This window comes from Labrus bergylta, chromosome 24 (assembly GCF_963930695.1).
Source record: "Labrus bergylta chromosome 24, fLabBer1.1, whole genome shotgun sequence".
NCBI lineage: Eukaryota > Metazoa > Chordata > Actinopteri > Labriformes > Labridae > Labrus > Labrus bergylta.
Genome location: NC_089218.1, coordinates 5380529 through 5399174, shown reverse-complemented (window position 1 = coordinate 5399174; position 18646 = coordinate 5380529). Strand labels below are relative to the sequence as shown.

Below are 18646 nucleotides of genomic sequence, written 5' to 3'. Positions count from 1 at the left end.
AACATCAAGAAAGAGCAGAAGTTGCCTATATTCACGTAAATGAGGGATGGTTTTTAATACATTATTTGAACTCCGGGACAACCTTGCGAGGAATTCCACATTATTATTCACTTCCTTTTGTCACCTTGCAGTTGAAGGGGCATTTATGTAAGTCTAGTCAATTAGGAGGAAGGCAAAAGAGGACATATTTCACTATCAAATCAATAAATGTTCCGGCAAAAGAAGACCTTCATTCGCCTTTTTTTTTTTCTCTTCCTTCCGTCAATCCTGCAAAAATGTTTCATTTGAAATCGTTAGACCGACCTCTACAGTTCTACTCAGGCCGAGGGGGAATATTGAAAAGCCTCCTATAGAGCAATTCGCATTAGCTGTCACTGTTTGAAATCTATATTTGCTTAAAAATTGCCAACTGCAACTTTTTTTTGTATGTTTTGACCATTTTGTTTTCTCCACCAATGACAGATGTGATAGCAAAGGCTAAAGCTACCATATCAGAGTATTAGCTGCGTTTTGGCGATTAGTTAATAGCTGTTCTTTAAGTGGAATTTCTCGACCTTCCAGTGTGTGTTAGGCAAGGGGTTCCCAAAATGGGGGTCTTGACATGCCTTGCAATTAAAAAAAATGGTATGGAAGGACGGAGCACTGAGGGAAGGCTACTTTGAAAAGTTTGTGTATCGGGGCGCTGATGGCTTCCCATGTACAAACCCCAATGTGCGGAGGTTATAGTCCTCTAAGCAGGCAGCCTGGGTTCAAGTCCGACCTGTACCTCCTCTCTCTCCATAATTTCTACTACAGCATATCCATTATCCCATATATATGCAAAGCAAAAGCCACAAAATATATTTTATATATATTACTCACTTGAACCCCATTTCCACCAAGGGGTCCGGTTTGGTTCAGTACAGTTTGCTACAATTCAGTATGGCAAACCCTGATCTTGCTTGTATTTCCATAGCCAACCCTACCCTAAGTTGGTACGCGGAGTGTAAGCCAGATGGAGATCGCTGCGTCAGAAGAACAGGGACACAGTAAACTAAAGGGACCCTTTAGGGTCGGATCGGTACCCTTGGCACCCCAACAGAAGGGTACCAAAAAATAGCACGGTACAGATCCCTTATTTTGGTTCCATTCCAAACTTTTGACAATATATGGGTACCGTACCAAACCGAACTGAACCGGACCACTTAGTGGAAACGGGGCTTTGGTGACCACCAGTTGTGAACTACGTTTCCCAATGCATAGTGGGATACAATAAGTCAACCATATAGGGTGTGATAATGCTGACTCATAATTATATATATCGGCCTTCATACTGAGCAGTGGGTGACGACAGACACCGTCATCTAATTGTAAGAATGAAAGAACCAAATGTCGACATATTGAGTGTCTTCGTTGGTGGATTAGTGCTGAAGCATCTCCGGTTTTAATGGAGCACACAAACCATACAAACTGTATGTCAACACAATTAGCTCGAAGTGTGTCGGCAATAAGTTTGTCAACTGTGACAACATGGAATAGAGCTGAGTCATGGATGGTGGATTTAGAGGCATTATGTGTGTTGGTGGTTGTCAGTGTATCCAGTGCATTGCATGTGCGCGCTTGTGTGTGTGTGATGTCTTTGAATTGTGTGTGAGTCAGCGAGATGAAGGAGACAACGTATCCCCTTTTTGGATCTGCAGACGCTCACGCACAAGCTCAAAATCCAGACAAACACTCACACGCATGCAGCAACAGTAACAACACACATCAGGCAAAGCGAAATCAAAAACCCCCTCGCTCAGACCGGATATGAACATGATTCAAGGAGTCACCTGGGAGTGTCATCTCTAAGTATCTCCAGTGGGACTCGCCTCAGGTAATCCATAAGCAATTATTCTGGGGAGACAACAGACAGGCCTGTCATATCCGTTCTCCTCTGTGCAAATGCACTCAGGCAAGAACAAACGCTGCCACAAGCTTGCAAACACACACACTCGCACACTCACACATTTGCACATCCATATACAAATGTGCATCTCCCTCTCACCTTTTCATCCCCCTCTCCTCACTCCTCTTCACACAAAAATACACCTAATCTCACACATACTATCTGTGCCCGCACACAGGCTCACCAAATGCGTGTTTTCCGTCTTCTCACATTCTGTCTTCCTCTTATCCTCACACGCTCTCTCACAAAGGAGTTATAGCTCAGTGTCCTTTTTTTCTGGCCACATTTATTCCTTCCTGATAAACTTGAAGGGGCACTCCTCGGATGTTTTTTTTTTTTTTTTTGTACAACTCAACCTGTGAAAGCAGCTGCAAAAAAAATGTGTTCTGTAGCTCTGAAGGGAACTTCTAAGGGCTCGAGAAATAACCCATTTCATCAGGGTTGTGTCTGAGGTGGCTTGTGGTTTTTGTAACGGGACGCCTTTGTACAATGTCTTTTGAAGGGGTTTAAGGAAGACATTGTCCAGATTCCTAGAGCTTGATATAACCCTGGCTCCTTTCTTGTCATAGTCTTCAGCGTTGGCTTAAAGTGGGTGTGGATTTTGGAGCATTACTTTGTATTGATTACCTGCCTTTTAGGTGAAAAGGATCTACGTCCAAGTGTGCTTTTTTAGCAATGTTTCAGGATTAATTCACGCCCCTGCTTAAACACCTGACAACAGATATTACATGATTCTGCATACATTGTAGGAACATTTTAAAGCCTGACAGAATAACTTTATTTTCTCTGCATATAGACAGTAGACAAAAGGTTAACCGCCTCTGTAAGCGATGTGGTACAACCAAGCATTTCTTTATACTGTTTTCCCATGATTGCGATTTAAATTCTCGACCGCCAGCGACCGAGGAGTTTAACCGTTTTTTACATTACATTTTCAAAAAGTCTCCATTTAAGGGTTTCTAAAACGTAGGAGTCAAGTGGACATAATGCCATACCAAAGTCTACTCACGTCTGAGGAATGCCGTCATTCCGGACACAAGGTCGCAAAACTCAATTTGTCTCTTTACAAGTACAGAGGTACCACAACAACTCACAAAACAAGTTGCACACAAAGAGGCACAGCCGTGTTTGTTCTTCCACCTTGCCGGGTCACAGACCCTCTACAGTGCTTTCCTTATAAAAATGAAAAAGGGATGTGTTGCTGATACAAGTGAAGCTGCCTTGAATTTAAAAATGTATGAAAGACACGAGTCCTTATGCAAGCTGCATTGCACATGTCTGATAGGACTTCTAAAAAAAAATCTCTCTTAGGCTGGACTTTGTTGCATAAGAAATCAGAAGAAATGGCTCAAAAACACAACTAAAACCTCTCTGTGTCTTCTACCTTTCATTTCACGCCTTTATCATTCCTAGTCGCTTGGTTGAACCCCTCTCTTGTCTCCCTTATATATATTTTCCAATTACTTGAGTGCACAAAAGCCCTCGCCCATTTGGAGTGCAATAAATTATCGTCTCTTAATTAGAAAGCGAGGCGGTAAAAGCATGTCTGCCCAACTTTGTTTTAACCTGACTGAAGATTTTATGATTGAGAGTTGCAAACTAATTGGATTCTTGACTGGCTGTATTGATAAAACTGCTTGAAGAGGAAATAAGCAAATAGGGAAAGGTGGGAAAAAATGTAGTGTTTGAGAGAGTTTTGGAAAGAGAAATCATGAAAGAAAAAAAGATAAATATGAGGATGGGGAATTGGAAAGCAGGAAGCCATATGTACAGTAGTTTGAACATAGTTGGAAGAGAAAAAATTCATAATAAATTGAGTGGAAGTAAGACGATCAAGCCAACAGAAGATGATGCCAATGGTAGATCATCAAGTCAATGGTAGACCATCAAGTCAATGGTAGACCATCAAGTCAATGGTAGACCATCAAGTCAATGGCAAGTGATTGAGAAGGTGGGAAAGATAATGTACTGTATGGGATGTTCCCCTTTCTTATATAAGCTTCCCAACACTCAAAGAGTAGTGATTGTCAAAAAAAAGAAAGAGGGAGATAAATTAGAAATGAAGAAAATTGAATTTGAAACAAAAAAGCAATGATAACAGTGTTTTGTCAGAACACAGTGGGAAGTAACTGAGGTTGGTCACAAATGGAGTTAATGGAAGAACATCAAGTAAGAAAAGATGATAGTCAACAGTAATTTTCTACTAATTATTATATTTTAAGGATATATTTTGAAGCTTTAGAGCTAAGTTTCTAAGTTTCTACTTCCTATCAGAACTTTCCAAAAGCCCTTTCATTAGTAAAGTGATCATTCCTCCCTCTGGCTTTAATTGTGCCCCAGGCCTTGTCTGATCAATAGACTAAATTGTTCATCACAAAAGCCTCTGGTGCCCTGTCGGCTGAGGGAGATTAGAATGCAAGGCGGGAGCATTTATAGCCAGTCTCTGATTAGGATCAAACGCTATGAAGTAAAATTGAGAGGCCTCGTTACAAAAAACATGCCATCAAAAGATTTAAAATAGGGTATTGGTGAAAAAGGGATAGGTTGGTTGTTATTTAGGAGGTAGCAAGAGGTAGGGGGAGTCGTGATAAGAAGCTGCATTGGACACGATTCTCATTAGCGACCCTGTATCTGTCAGCTCACCTTTCAGGGGAGAGTGAGCTTGGGAATGAGACCGAAGCTTGTGTGGGAGAAAGCCACAGTTGATTTCCCCGAAGTTAGTGATGCCATTGAGTCATGATCCACATAAAAAGAAAAGGATGGATTTATTTCTTATGAAGAATTGCATTGGCCACTAACTAGGCTCAGTGGTACTGAAAGCAAGGCTGCACAGGCAACAATCTGCTTTTTCTAAAACCCCAAGCAGTTAGTCTGCAATTAGCTTGATTTGTGTTAGGGCTAATTGCTGGCTAAGGTGGCCTACCCCTTTTTTTTAAGTTTTCTAACCATACCATTTTGAGATGAAGAAATGAAATTAACTCTGTGCCTTTTTAGAAGATTTTCAGAAGGTCAGCAGCAAGTATTACTTTCAGAGATGGCCTTTGGGCCTTGTGGTTACTTGACCCTTTTAAAAATGGAGGTTCCCAAGTAGCTAGCCTGCAAGGGTATTTTGCAGGTCAGTTATAGACTGTCAAAGACAGGTGGTTTCAGTTTCCTTTACCCAAGGGAAGAGAAACAGTCTAGACCAGTCTTAGTTCTTGGGAGGTCAGCTATAGGTATGACTGATCAGACAGCCTTGTATGCTTGGCCACATCCTCCAAGATGTGGTTAAGTCCAGTGAAGACGGTCTTTCTGTAGATCTAGACCAAGCCCAGAAGCGTCTGCGCCATCAACTTGTCCTTCATGGATGTCAGCCAAGACGATTCTTGCTGGCGGTCAATTCCACGGTATCAAGAGGCTCCTCAAGAAGCTTGAACAGAAGGTGGAACAGCTGGTACCTATGTTTAAAGGACATGGTTGACAGCCTTGATGAGCTAACAGAAGACTGTATCGTCTTCCATTCAGTGTCAACTGGACTATCGAGGCCACAGAGAGGCCTGCAGCTGCTCTCTTCCCCCTTGCTAATGATCGGCTGAAACCTGAGATAATAACCGCCCCATAATTATAGTGATTTTACTTTAATGCTAGCAATTATTTTGTCAAATTGGATTTGAGAATTCTAATATTTTGGCTTTTTTACTTTGTAATGTTTAATAATACCATGAAAGTGAAATGATCCCCTGAGGATACGAGGCATAAACCACAAAACATAGTGGAAATGTCTTGCTCAAGGACATCTCGGTAGGGTGGTATCAATGCACACAAGAGTCCCATTGGTTCTAAATGAAGGACTGTCTTAGACATCCATGATCTTTGATGACATCCTGCTGAAACAGAAACCTTCCAAAACCTAAAACATAAATAATAATAGCATGAATGAGAAAGATGGTCAAATTACCCAAAATAAGAACAATGCAGAATGTTTGTTTTTCTGTTTTTCTTCTCCCAGTGACAAAAACAATAACGTCAACCAAGTGAACACTATCTTGAATTCAAATGATTCACCTCTCAGTCAGAATACCGTCTGCATGTGGTGATACTGATTGGATGGAATGATAAAGTTTGTCCTTGCTGGGCCTTGGTGTGAAGAAGTTTCTCCTTTCACTTGTTAGGCTGGCAAGTTTTTCTCCTTTTCCATGCCTCTTAACTGTCAGAGTGCAGCTTCAAAAGGAGAGTCTGAATGCAACGACACAACTAAATTCTCCTGTTTTGTGCTGCATATGCATGCTGTGTTTCGAGACGATTACGTCCAATTTGAACGTTAGTGCATTTTGAGATCTTACACACAAAGGGGAAACACAAACACAATCAGTGCATCAGGGGTATCCTCCAGGAGTAAAGCAAATGACCAACAAGCTCCTGATTGCATATTGATCTTTTGAACACTCATGGAACATTATGGCTGCAGTCAGGCCTTATGACTTATTCCTGCACATTTTCTCTATCCTAACCAATAAAATATCTATCGTCCCTACAACTGCAATTGCTTGTGAATAACACTCGCCCAAAGATACTAGCAAAATGAGGACATAATATGTAGTTATTAAGAGGTGTCTGAGTCAGATAGGGTGCATTGCATTCATCAAATCTGGCAATTAAAGTCAAAATCAGTTGATGTCTGATGAGATTTGACGTGTGATAAATGGGCATAATCCATTTTTCTTGGTTTCTAAACCTAAATCAGAGGACTGAGCAGTATTATGCATGGATTTAATAATCATTCATTGCTTGTTGATTATCATGGGTGGCATTCTATTGAATTTCCCTCCTAACAAATTGAGAGACAGGCTTGCATTGAGACAAGCATTGACATACAACACGTGGGGGGTGGTTGTAGTTATTCTGTTGCCAATTACTGCCCATAATCAAATGGCAGCTCAGTGTTTACTTATTTTTCTGAAACTAAACAGTGACATCTGGTGGGCAATTTGAGTATTGATTCCTTTTTTTTTTCCCCAAAGGCATCAGGGAGATGGCACCTTCTGCATTGCTGGCCACACAAATACACCATCAGTTAATAATAGGCAAACTATTAAGGCTTCTTTTTAAGCTTAAAATAATGAAAACTCTTAGTTTCCCACCAGTGTGAATGTGGTATAAAATGATTGAATCAGAATTCAAATGGTTCCTTAGAAGCACAGTTGTAGCATTTTTGTTAAAATGGACAAGATAGACCCAGAAAACAGCAACACCAAGTTTTATTTTTGTTCTTTTTGTTACTACTACTTTGAAAATCGGTCCCAATTTTCTGAATCCACTCCTGAGGGACTTATTTTTTACTGTACTGTCTGCACATGTCTCAAAACGCTGGTGTTCCCTATTTGCTCGGAAGGCCAGATTGTCAGCTACCAAAACATGCCAGAGTCTTCTTACCACACACACTCACATTCATTATGTTGGCAATTGTACGCACAGCTCCCAAGGGAGTGCTGATGCTCTGCCTTTTGGAGTCTGCTCTCTGTATCTGAGCTGTGACTTGGCTGTAAAAACTCCCATGGGAATGCAGGGACTAAAGACTGTCCATATAGTACAAGTGCAGTTGCAGTATTTGCAGGGGAAAAACAGCTATACCGTGAACCAACTGTGGCCTGATGTTATGTATAAAAGTGGGACAGTGTTGGCCTAAAGGAGAGCGAAGTGGTCTTGCGAAGGAAGGTCAGCGGTTCAGATTCCTGGGCCCATGGGGACAAATTGGATGAGTAACAGTTTTTTGTGCTTTTTTTGTGAAAGTATATCCAAGGTGCCCTTTGGGGGGAAAACAGGCCTGAGCTGTTTAAGCTGCTGGACCATCACACCAGGTCTCAAGTGTGAATATAGCTCTACATCACTGTACTGTATGTGTACCATGGATTTGCTGAACACACGTTCAGCAAATCCTGCCCTTGATCTAGGTTAATAAAAAAATAAAAAAACCTTGGTCCTCAACCTTTGCGGTACATTTCAGCCGAACAGCGAAACCTCCAGACACATTGAGTTATTGTATCGATTGTTTGAAATGTCACATCAAGTCTTGTAGGAGAACAATGGAGGGTCAGTAAGCACATTTAACCGCTGAACTGGGCGAAAATTGCATTAACTCGGAGGGAAAGGTCAGAATTTAAGGCCGTATGTTTTATTTTTTTTAATGAAAATTAATGCAATTGTGTGACAATGACTTTAGAAGTGCCAATACAGGTATTTTGTGTGTGCGCTTCCATTTGATGTGTGCAGTATTTCTAGCATAAACTGGTGGCCATTGGTATTTGAACTACCATCTTGAAGCCACAGTTTTGACATTCAAGCCAATGCATTCTTGGTTTTTGAAGTGACTATGATGACTATGATACCTTTTGATCTTGAGTTATTGATTCATTTTGTTCCAAAATCCAAGAAATATAATATCCTTATAAGGACATTTAGAGTGGGCGACATGATGGCGCAGGGGTTAGCAGGTTTTGCCTCATAGCGAGAAGGGTACTCTGGCTTCCTCGTTAAGTTAATTGGTGACTCTAAACTGTGCCCCTAGGTGTGAATGTGAGTGTGTCTGGTTGTCTGTCTCTACATGTCAGCCCTGTGATTGACTGGGGAACAGTCCAGGGTGTAGCCCGCCTCCTGCCCAATGACAGCTGGGATCTGCTCCAGGCCCCCCCCCCCCCCCCGAATGGGAAAAGGCGGTAAAGATAATGGTCGGACATTTAGAGTGTCTGCAGGGTGAAATACCCCTTTCCAATGGGGAACCCTTCAGAATTGGTTGGCGATTGATACACTGATTCATGTTCTGATCATATAAATTCTTCTCATACATGATTGCTGCAATGGGAACTTGTTAATCACAAGCCACCAAGCCCTAAATAACACCTTGCTTTATCATCTAGTTACCAAAAATGGCACCATCATTTACCAACTTAGGAAGTAGGAGTAGGGTCATATCTTGGTTGACTTGCATACAATTGGACTTATTTTTGATAGTCTCCCCCTGCTGGACATTTGAAGGACTGCCGGTTAATGGCATCACTTTGAAACTAAGGAACCACTTCCACTTCTTTGATCAGTCTTTGGATATTGAGCATGAACTCTTGAGGGAAGTTATACATGTACATAATGTACCAATATTAAATACATCAAGTGGATGTCTTACAGCAGGGGTTGTTGAGAAAATCACTAATTATTGGTGTCATTGAATTTGACAAGATAAGAGAGAAGTCCAGCTTTGCTATCATCCACTTACGATTTCGACAAACAAGCATACACCTCCATTATTTCCACAGGTCGACCTGTAAATCGCCTCTGTGTCCTCTTTATAGTGTGTTCAATGGAGCGCTGGGTAAACTCATTTTAGCCCTTCACACCAATGAGCAATGTGAACAACACACAGGCACACACAAGGCTTCAGCTAAAGCTAGATGTTAAGTGGGAAAATAAACCACTGAGGCCTGGCGTCTGGGAACAATCACTCCTGTAAAATCAGGAAGAGCTCCTGATGGCGGCAGGAAGTAAGAGTGATAAACTCCACAACTTCCTCTTCCATAGGAAATTCATAAACTCAAGTGAACCGTGCAAGCCAAGGACAACACTTTGAGTGTGACACTGGCGTCTCTTTGTAGCATTCAACATGTGAAGGAGAGTGCTCGAGGGTGCTTTGATGCCTGGAACAGCAATCTAGACGCTGCAGATTCAATGTGAAAATTGTGACAAAGCTAAAATCAAATTTATGGATTTGTGGGCTCCTGCTAGTTGGTCCGTCTTAAAATGAAGAAGCACAAAGATGCATTAGCATTATTTTGAAGTACTTTGGTATATCCAGTGTTTGCTCCTCTTTGCCTTTGCTCATTCATGACCTGTTTTCTGAATTTGTACACTTGTTGTTTTTTCATGCTAAACAGCTGCCTGCTTTGGCTGAAAAACAATAAGCTAAAAGATGCAAAAAATAATCTCAAGAAAGTTTTGGGAAAATGCAAACTGCTCAAAGTTTGGTTGTAAAATTCTAGTTTTTAAGTTTGAATGTTGACTATAGTACCTTTAAAGATTGTTTGTAGTAGCTTTAATTATTGCTTATGGTAGCTCTAAATATTGATTATTGATCCCTCAAATATATACTTTATTACTATATTTCTATAGTAGGATAAAACATGGATTTAAGTGGCTTTAAAATTGTTCATAGAAGCTTTAGAAATTGAATGTCTTAGCTTTAAAGATCGTTTAAAGCGGCTCCAATATTGGCTATGAGGAGTATAGTTTAGGCTTTGAATACTTACAGTCCACTGAGAAAATAAATATATTCTTGCTTACAGCATTTAGTGCAGTGTCTTCCTGAGGGGCAACAGGAACTGTAAACACCAAAATGCCACAGAGTGAACTTATTGAATCAAGAGCTGCTTGAATTTACTCAAAATGCATCTTTGTTTGTTCAACCCCAGACAAAAAAATGACTCCTGACATTTCCACCCCCCCCCCCCCCTCCCCCTTGCTTTATTTGATGATACTTGACATTCTCACACTGCCGCACTTCTTCACTGGATAAAAAAAAAGAAAGCATAAGCAAACTTTTATGTGAAAAGGAACGTTTATTTTTGACCTTCTCATAGACATATCTCAGACAACTGCGGTGCAAGCACTCATATCCTTCTTTCATTAAAAATATCCACAGAGACGGAACATGTAACACCATGGTCATAAAGTTCAAATGGACACATTAAATTAAGCACTACATATCCATATCAGATACAATGAAAACACATAGCTGAATGAATTGCCAGGGAAACACTGAATTACTGTAGAGTAGATTATTTGTAGTCAGACTTAAAAGTGTACCAGGTAGTGAAATTAAGCAACATAGAACCAAATCTTTGTATTTACACTGACAGGCGCCATTTTTTTTTTCTCACAGAAAAAAATTATTACAGGATAAAGAATTAAGAGTCAAATTTCCGAATCTCATCTACGTCTTTTGCCTGCTCCACTTTTCAGAAAATGTGTGCTCAAACAGACCGTTTAGAGATGTTCCCTTTATGACATCACAAAGGCCTGTAGCCCCTCCCCCAGGTGGGTGACACTCCAACAGCTAGGTGTTTATTCTGCCCTCTGAGTCTGCCTTCTCACCGTAAACAATAGGACATGGAGAGCGAAGCCGAAGCTACAGCCCCTTTCAGAAAAGGGGGCGTGGTCAGACTCAGCTCATTTGCATTTAAAGCTACAGACACAGAAACAGCGTGTTCTGAGCAGGGCTGAAATAGAGGGGGTTTATAGGCATGATCATATACAGGAACTAGAAACTTTGAAGAGATGTTTTGAGGAGCTCTGAGACTTATTTAATATTAAAATGAGGTAAATATGTGACCTTTAAAAATCAAGTTATTAGGGAGAATTGAAATCATGAATCAGCCAATGAGTGAAATGACGACTGATGCGCACCCTTCTGACATCATCAAGGTGCAACAAGTACGAGGCCAGCCCCATTTTTTTTTATAGCTCTGTTGTCTCAATAAAGGGAAGAATAGTTGTTTGTTTTTTATAGAGTATGGCAACCTTTTCAAAAATATGCTGCATTTATATTAAATTAAATAAGACCTCAGCGTGTAAAATCACATTGAAAAGGTTTATTTTGACTGGATAAAATGGGAAGACACTCTTTTCTGAAAAGGAAATCAATGATTAAACAGCTTTATATCCACCCAAAATGTGCATTTAGCCCCTTAGCTCCAATAATAGCATTCGGGGCTCCAACCATAACACAACTCACATAATATTGCATCACATAAAATCAAACTGGCAGTACGTATCTGGCTGCTAAAATAAAAGATTCACACAAAAAAATCAAACAAAAAAAGCAACACTTTCCCATTTTAAATGCATGTTGATTGCACCAACAAGGAGTAGGTTTCCCGCCATGGATAAAGTAAGAAAGGATGTGCAAAAACAAGTTCTACCATTAAGGGAATCCTGCATTTAATATTAGCACAATAGCTATTTCCTCTCTCTGTTGCTTTTTTTCAAAAATAATTAAGAATGTATTAAGTTATGTAACATTTCTGTAAAGACATCTGAACAGACAGCAACGGCTACTTTGGTTCCATCTTATTAAAACGAGGGAAGGATAGCAGGGGCGGGGGGGCGGGGGGGGGGGGGGTGTTAAGAATTTACAAAAAAATGTACATCCCTATTTCTGCTCTGCCAAGCAACCGTGATGGATTAGCGTTGAGGTGTATGCAGTGTGTGTGTGTGTGTGTGTGGGAGGGGTGTTTCAAAGTGCTGTATCAGATAAGGTGAAAATTAGAAACAGATTCCTGGCTTGTTCCCGAGTTGTACAAATGTACCCATTTTGGGAAGCTCCCAGTCGCAATGTCTGGATCAACTTAGTCCATCTGTTCTGGTTTCTTCCGCATTGAACCCGGCTTACTGTCGTCCACCTGAAAGAGGGTTCAGCTTCAAGCTTTTCAAGTCACTCTCGCTTTCAGAAATCACAGCAAATAACTGTAGTCCGTTAACATATGAAGCTGCACTGGGTCATTTTGCGGAAATTAATTTGGCAAATTAAGATGTAATAGTGACTATTCGCAATAGTTTAACTCATCCTCAACAATGCATCCTTTTCCCCCCCAATATTTGACTTTACCCTCAACATTCAGCTTCCTGACTCTTTATCCTGGACTTTGTGACTTTCTTCCCCAATGTTTGGAATTAATTCCCAAAATATACAGAGAGAAAAAAAAGTAATTTATGTGTATTTTTCTTCTTTTTTCTTATACCTGATAGAAACATGTGCTATAACACTTCAATATAGGTTGGGTCAGGTTTTCCAGGACTGACTGAATACTAGCTTCTTATTTTATAGTTTTTTGGGCGACGCAAAAGTGTAACTATTCAAACTGTAGTATCTGTACGATTTAAAAAGAATGGGACACTCTTCTTCTCTCTCGCTCCTTAAAAAGATCATTTTCACAAATCTTTCCCAGTGCAGCTCTAATGTAACTAAAACAAAGTTATGCGGGTTTCAGTCTTCAGGATCCAGTCCCTCTAAGTGATCAGGGATGGGTAAACCAGTGAGTATGGTCAGACACTTGTTCCACACGTTGAACACGGGACACACGGGCTGCACGAAGGAGACGTGAAACGTGTGGAGGTGCTGGGAGCCCACGGCGTCGTAGAAGGTCACATAGCCGGCGTCGTAGTCCAACAGGACGCCGACGCGCCGCAGGTGGGGAGACGGCTCGATGGCCAGCTCTTTGCTGTTGTGGCGGACGACCCAGGAGTTGTTGCAGCGGCAGAGAACCCAGGAGGCCGAGTTCTTGCCGATCCACTCGTGCTTGGGGGCCGATTTGTAGGCTATGCCCACAGCGTACCTGCGGAGGAAAATAATCTTTTATCACGTTTGACTGCACTTTTTAAAGCTTGAAAATGAAGACCAGAGATGTAATGATGTCTGCTCCAATCGCCTGGAAAACACAAACTTCCAATGTGTATTCTGTACAGCTCGGAGTAACACTTTACTTTACTGGAGCCCGACTGATTTATCGGTCGGCCGATATTATCAGCCGATATTAGCATATCCAGTGACTATCAGTATCTGCAAATTTTATCATCGATATTACTAGATTTATCATCAGTTAAATAGCACTCCATTTGGGTTTCCTTGTATTACACTAGCAGTTCTCACCAGCAGAGGGCACTCTATGGATTATAACAAGCATCTTCACCCTCCAGAGTGTCAAGCGGTGATGCACTAACATGTGCAGTTACTTTCTGCATTTGAGGGGTCGATGCAATGAAGCGAAATCAGTATCGGCCCCAAAAATCCCATATCGGTCGGGCCCTAAACTGTGCCCCCTCCTAAAACCGGGAAATCAGTTGGAATTCCCCTCTCCAATCGCAGGTGGTAGCTCAAAGAATCTTGTTGTTTCGGCGAATGATTTGGAACTAGAAAGAGGAATTCTCTGCATGATAAATAATGGAATGGCCTTCTCATGACATCTAATACAGCGTTTAAGGCCGTATCGGAGGCAGTTCTCTGCAATGATGACTGTGGTGAAACTCACCATGTGCTCCCTCCAATCAGAGCCTCCCAGTAGTGACGACCGCTGTCGATGTAGACGTTCCCCACCACGCCGTAGCTGCTCTGGCTGGTGAAGCGCTCCTGGCTGTGGCCTTTCTTTGACGTGGTTTCATCCCGTTCCACTGTCAGGTTATCGTGGGACACTTTGAGCTTCTTGTGGGCCGATTTGGGGTCCAGCTTGAACGGCTGGCCTTTTTAGAGACGAGAGAGGAAATTAAAAATAAATTAAAGCCTGTAATGTATTGAGATCTTCAGAAGGGAACATTCTTTACAGACGAGCTAATTTATTTTCAGTTAATTGAATTTCATATTTGCCGTTGGGTGGGTGGAAATCTGAATCACAGCAAGTGAAGCATGAGAAAATAAAAATAAAAAAGCTAATACGCTACTTTTTTCTGTGAGCGTTTACACGACTTTTCAGTTGATCCTATAGGGAGTGTGTATTTACAGTCGTCTTGTACTCACTGTTGGTCTTCAGAGTCCCCGGTTCACTGCTCCTGCTCCCCGCTTGGTTAATGGCCTTGACAACAAAGATATACTTGGTGCCGCTCTGCAGACCGTGCACTGTGTAGTGGTTCTGCTTGATGTTGGGAACAATCATCCAGCTCTCCAGTGAGTTGCACAGACCTGCAGGGTGAGATAAGGAGAGAAAAAAGCCCAGATGATGCAGTGCATGGTCAGCCAATCAATGGAAAACCATTTTTTTCATTTTTTGGTTTAGTTAGTTTCAAAAATTGGAGTTCAATGGAAAACATATTGACTTATAACTGCAGGCACTTTCAGCATAAGAAAATCAACAGCCCAACAGGGAAATGTAATCAATTTTCTAAAAAAAAAAAAACCTGGAGAAGAGTGTGAAGTTGTCCAAAAGGATAGTGCAACAAATTATTGGCTTGTGGCATTGTGGGTACAGGTGAGAGGGCATACAAAGGCGCGATGGCGGTACCTTTCACACTTCTTTGGTGCTGTCGGTTTGGTGTGTTTGAGTCTTAGGTTTTTTTTATTCATTGGCACTTCAGCAGTGCAGAACCACCTCCTAAGGAATCTGAGTTTCCTTACACACAATGTATGTCCAGGCTTTGTTCACTGGAGGAATTTACACAGGAAGTGAGCACTCTACCCAGGGGTGGAAACAGCCCACCATTATGGGTACACAGTGTGTAATCCCCATTTTAACCATTGTGTCCTAAAGACTTGGAAGTTTGACACATTAACCAACTGAAAAAGTTCAATAATAAATTCAAATAAACCTGTAAGAATTAGTTTGTATTGGCAACGTCAATGGTTGCTCAATGTAGCAGTGAGTGTTTTTACAATGCGTGGAGAGCCTACTTGGTAAGAAACAACTAAAGAAGAGCAACTTGTGTATCTGTTCACAGTGCATATAAGGGGCGGATCTAGCTATAGAATAAGGAAGCTAACAAAGACACTTAATAATGTTGTTCATGCTAACCTCTTGATCAAATGTGTTCTTACACGTGACTTTAAGCGTGTGCTAATACTAGCTTGTTTGCCGAACAAAGTTTGTCAACAGCGTGAAAACAACCCATGAACAAATTGGATAAATTATTGTTTAACCATCTTGCTAACCCTCAACCTGCTTGTAAACTCACTGCACTGTTTTCCAAAGATAGCCATGAAGCTAGCAGCAAAACGAAGTGAATTGAAAGCTAGTGTAATACAATAAAACTCAAATGAAATGCTATTCGACTTGTGAACAAATTGAATTATATCGGCGCATGTCTGCAATAAAATTAGCCGTCACTGGATAAGCAAATATCGGCCGATAAATCAGTCGGGCTCTAGTTATGAATATGGTAATTGTAACAGAGTATATCTGAATTAAAGATACCACATGGTAATCTCTGTTTAATATGAACACTACAACAAGGTTCATCAAATACATGTGTAGGTATAAGAGAGACATTTAATTAGTCTCTATTAAAGAAACACACATTTCCCAAAGGAAATCCCCTCAGACAGCTGTACTGAACCATTATGCATAAGAGCTAAGGATAATGTTTGTCTTTTTATTCCATTAACATTAGAAGAACTCCAGTTCCTGCATGGGAGACTCATCTGCATTGCCCCAGAGGGTGCTATGTGGCACATGGCTGAGACGCCAACAGCAACACCTCTGACATTATCGGATGTGAAAGCGCGAGGTGGGAAAAAATCACGGCAATTCAGTGAATGGAAAGAGACATGGGTTACGGGAGCAAAGGGTGGGGGGGAGTGACAGGGAAATACATGTCACATTAGTCGAATGAGTGTTGATTGTGAACATGCTCTTCAACTGCGGCGCACTGTGTAAGAAACGACCAAAAAAAAAGAAAGGGATGATGGGGATAAATAAATGGAAGAGAGACGGGGAGAAGGAGATAGGAGGTAAGTCTGTGAGATGAAACTGCAACAAAAAAAAGGAAGAATGAAAGACAGAGAAAAGGCAGTTTGAAATGCAACAAGGGAGCTCGTCTTCAGATGCCCTGACCTCATTTCCTCCCTTTGCAGTTGTTGTTCACTGAAGTGTGCCTGTGATTTCTTTCTGGCTCGTGTGTGTAAGTTGGCTTGTACTTGGCGCGTCTGTTGTCGTTTTTTCTACAAGACATTGTGTGTCTCGTTGGATTCATTTTACAGCTTTCATCTCCGCTAATATGACATCTCACTCGCTACAGCGCCAGTGAACACCTTAAACGCCTCACATGTACAGAAGTATGAACTCACCGAAGTGCTGTCTTATACTGACTGAATTCTCTCCTTCTTATCGTCAAATCTTTATCCCCCCTTCCATCCCTCACAAGCTACAGTGATTTGATGTTGGGATTGATAGTGGCATAAAGGCTGGAGGCTTCACTTCAGGAGGTTCCTCTTTCCTCTGGTATCTCAGCCTTTAGTAAAGCACTACCACTCCCAGCTGCCTTAGGAAAGCCAGTGGCCACCAATAGAGTGTCACGATTGCTCTAAACTGATGTAGTAAGACCTTAAAACAGTAAAATATTCATAAATTGAGTTTTAATAAAACAACTTTTTTAAATGTTTAAACAGGAATTGGGACCATAGCCAGGCTAGCAAAGATTTTTTGGGGATAAGGGGGTCATGAGTCCAAAAAAAAAATTGGGACAAGAAAATGTCTTATCGTTTGACATTTTATTAATTTAATGTATCCATCGACTTTTGCTTCATCACAGAGCAGTTTACACGTCTGACGTTAAGAAAAGGAATTACAATACATGTGCTAAACCAAGGCGGATTCATTTTGACTCCTCCCAACCAATGGAGTTGACCTCCCGTCTCAAAGTTTGGCCGCATCAATGTTGTCAACATTATCTGGGATTATCTGTGAGGGGTTTGCACTCATTTTGGACGGTTGATTATTGGTTGTATTAACTCATCTGGGTCCACCATGATTATCTCAAAAGTGCTTCATATGTAGGAATTTGAAATCTGGCTAAATTCTATCTAGGATTAAAGTCCAACAGACGATGACATAGCCAAGCATTCTAGGTAAACCTAATGTTGGCTAATATCCCCAACGTAGGCAGATATTACACCTGAGATATACAATCTAATTTCCTCTTCTAGCTGAACGAACTGTGTTAACAGCAGAGGACCAAACAACACCTTGCTGCATCACATCAGTGTCCATTCTCTAAGTGTCTGCTTCTCCATCAGATCACAAGGTGGTGCATTGTTCTCTCCAGCACATAAGATAACTTAGCGTGTGAACGTATGAGACAAGAGACTTAAGTCTATCTATGAACTTCCTGCTTGGTCTTGAGTGTGTGATGCAGCCTTAAACCCTTGTACTTTGAGCCCATCTTTGGTCCACCCTGATTGGATGGATGTTCCAACTAAAAGTATGGTCACCAAGGAGCAATAAATTCCATTTTGAAAGACATTGACCAAATTTGAGTTGTGGACTGGAATGCCATTAGTTTGCTGAAAAGGCTGAAATTTCTCCAGAATATAAGTTAGACCATTAGCTCCCACCAGTCTTGTCGGTCCTGGGTGGGGCTCCAAGGAAAAAGGTTGGGAACCACTTGGCTAGACAGCCATTATATTGCCAAACCTCTCCAAAATTCCCCGCAAAAAACCTCCCCGTAATTTCCCTGAACAGTACCGACTTTTATCACATTGGATACGAGGAAGGATTAAGGGCATACTGGATGAGGATTAACTGATTCCAGCCAGTCCTTCGGTCCTGCAGTCCTACAGCAACACACACTTACTGGCAATGTTGGACTGTCCAGTGAAGATGGCGTACTGCAGCTCGTAGCTCACCACTGTGAATTCATCATCAGACGTCCAGTGCACGGCGATGGTGTCGTAGGAAGCCGTGCACAGCTCCTCCCTTATGTTCGGAGCACTCGGAGCTGCAGAGGGTGCAAAAGAAAAAACGTCATCTGACAATTTCTTGTAATCCAACCGAATATGGCGGCAAATATCGCTGGCAATACACAAGGGTTGTGACTTGTGAGGACAAGCAGTAGCCCCAATTAACCTTGCACTTGTAATTTCAGTTGAAAGGCTTCATTACACACAGGGTTTAAGATGTTCTTTCCAGTAGATTGGTAGATTGAGCATTAGAAGCAAAGTGGGATTGCAGTAATAAAATATTCAGATAAACACATTAACACAGCAGGAAGAGTAAA

General features: G+C 41.3%; 1 protein-coding gene across 3 annotated transcripts in view; it reads right to left on the bottom strand.

The window, feature by feature from the left end:
* Positions 1 to 10489: 10489 nt before the first annotated feature.
* LOC109984134 (E3 ubiquitin-protein ligase Midline-1-like) overlaps positions 10490 to 18646 on the bottom strand; it is a 63441-nt gene continuing 55284 nt past the window's right edge. For all 3 annotated transcript variants that reach the window (XM_065951959.1, XM_065951958.1, XM_029277396.2), the window contains 4 exons: positions 18224 to 18367; positions 14460 to 14621; positions 13978 to 14185; positions 10490 to 13284 (listed from right to left, as the gene is read on the bottom strand). In XM_065951959.1, the coding sequence (XP_065808031.1) occupies positions 12936 to 13284; positions 13978 to 14185; positions 14460 to 14621; positions 18224 to 18367 (863 nt within the window). In that variant the 3' untranslated portion in view covers positions 10490 to 12935. The remainder of the gene's footprint in view (positions 13285 to 13977; positions 14186 to 14459; positions 14622 to 18223; positions 18368 to 18646) is intronic.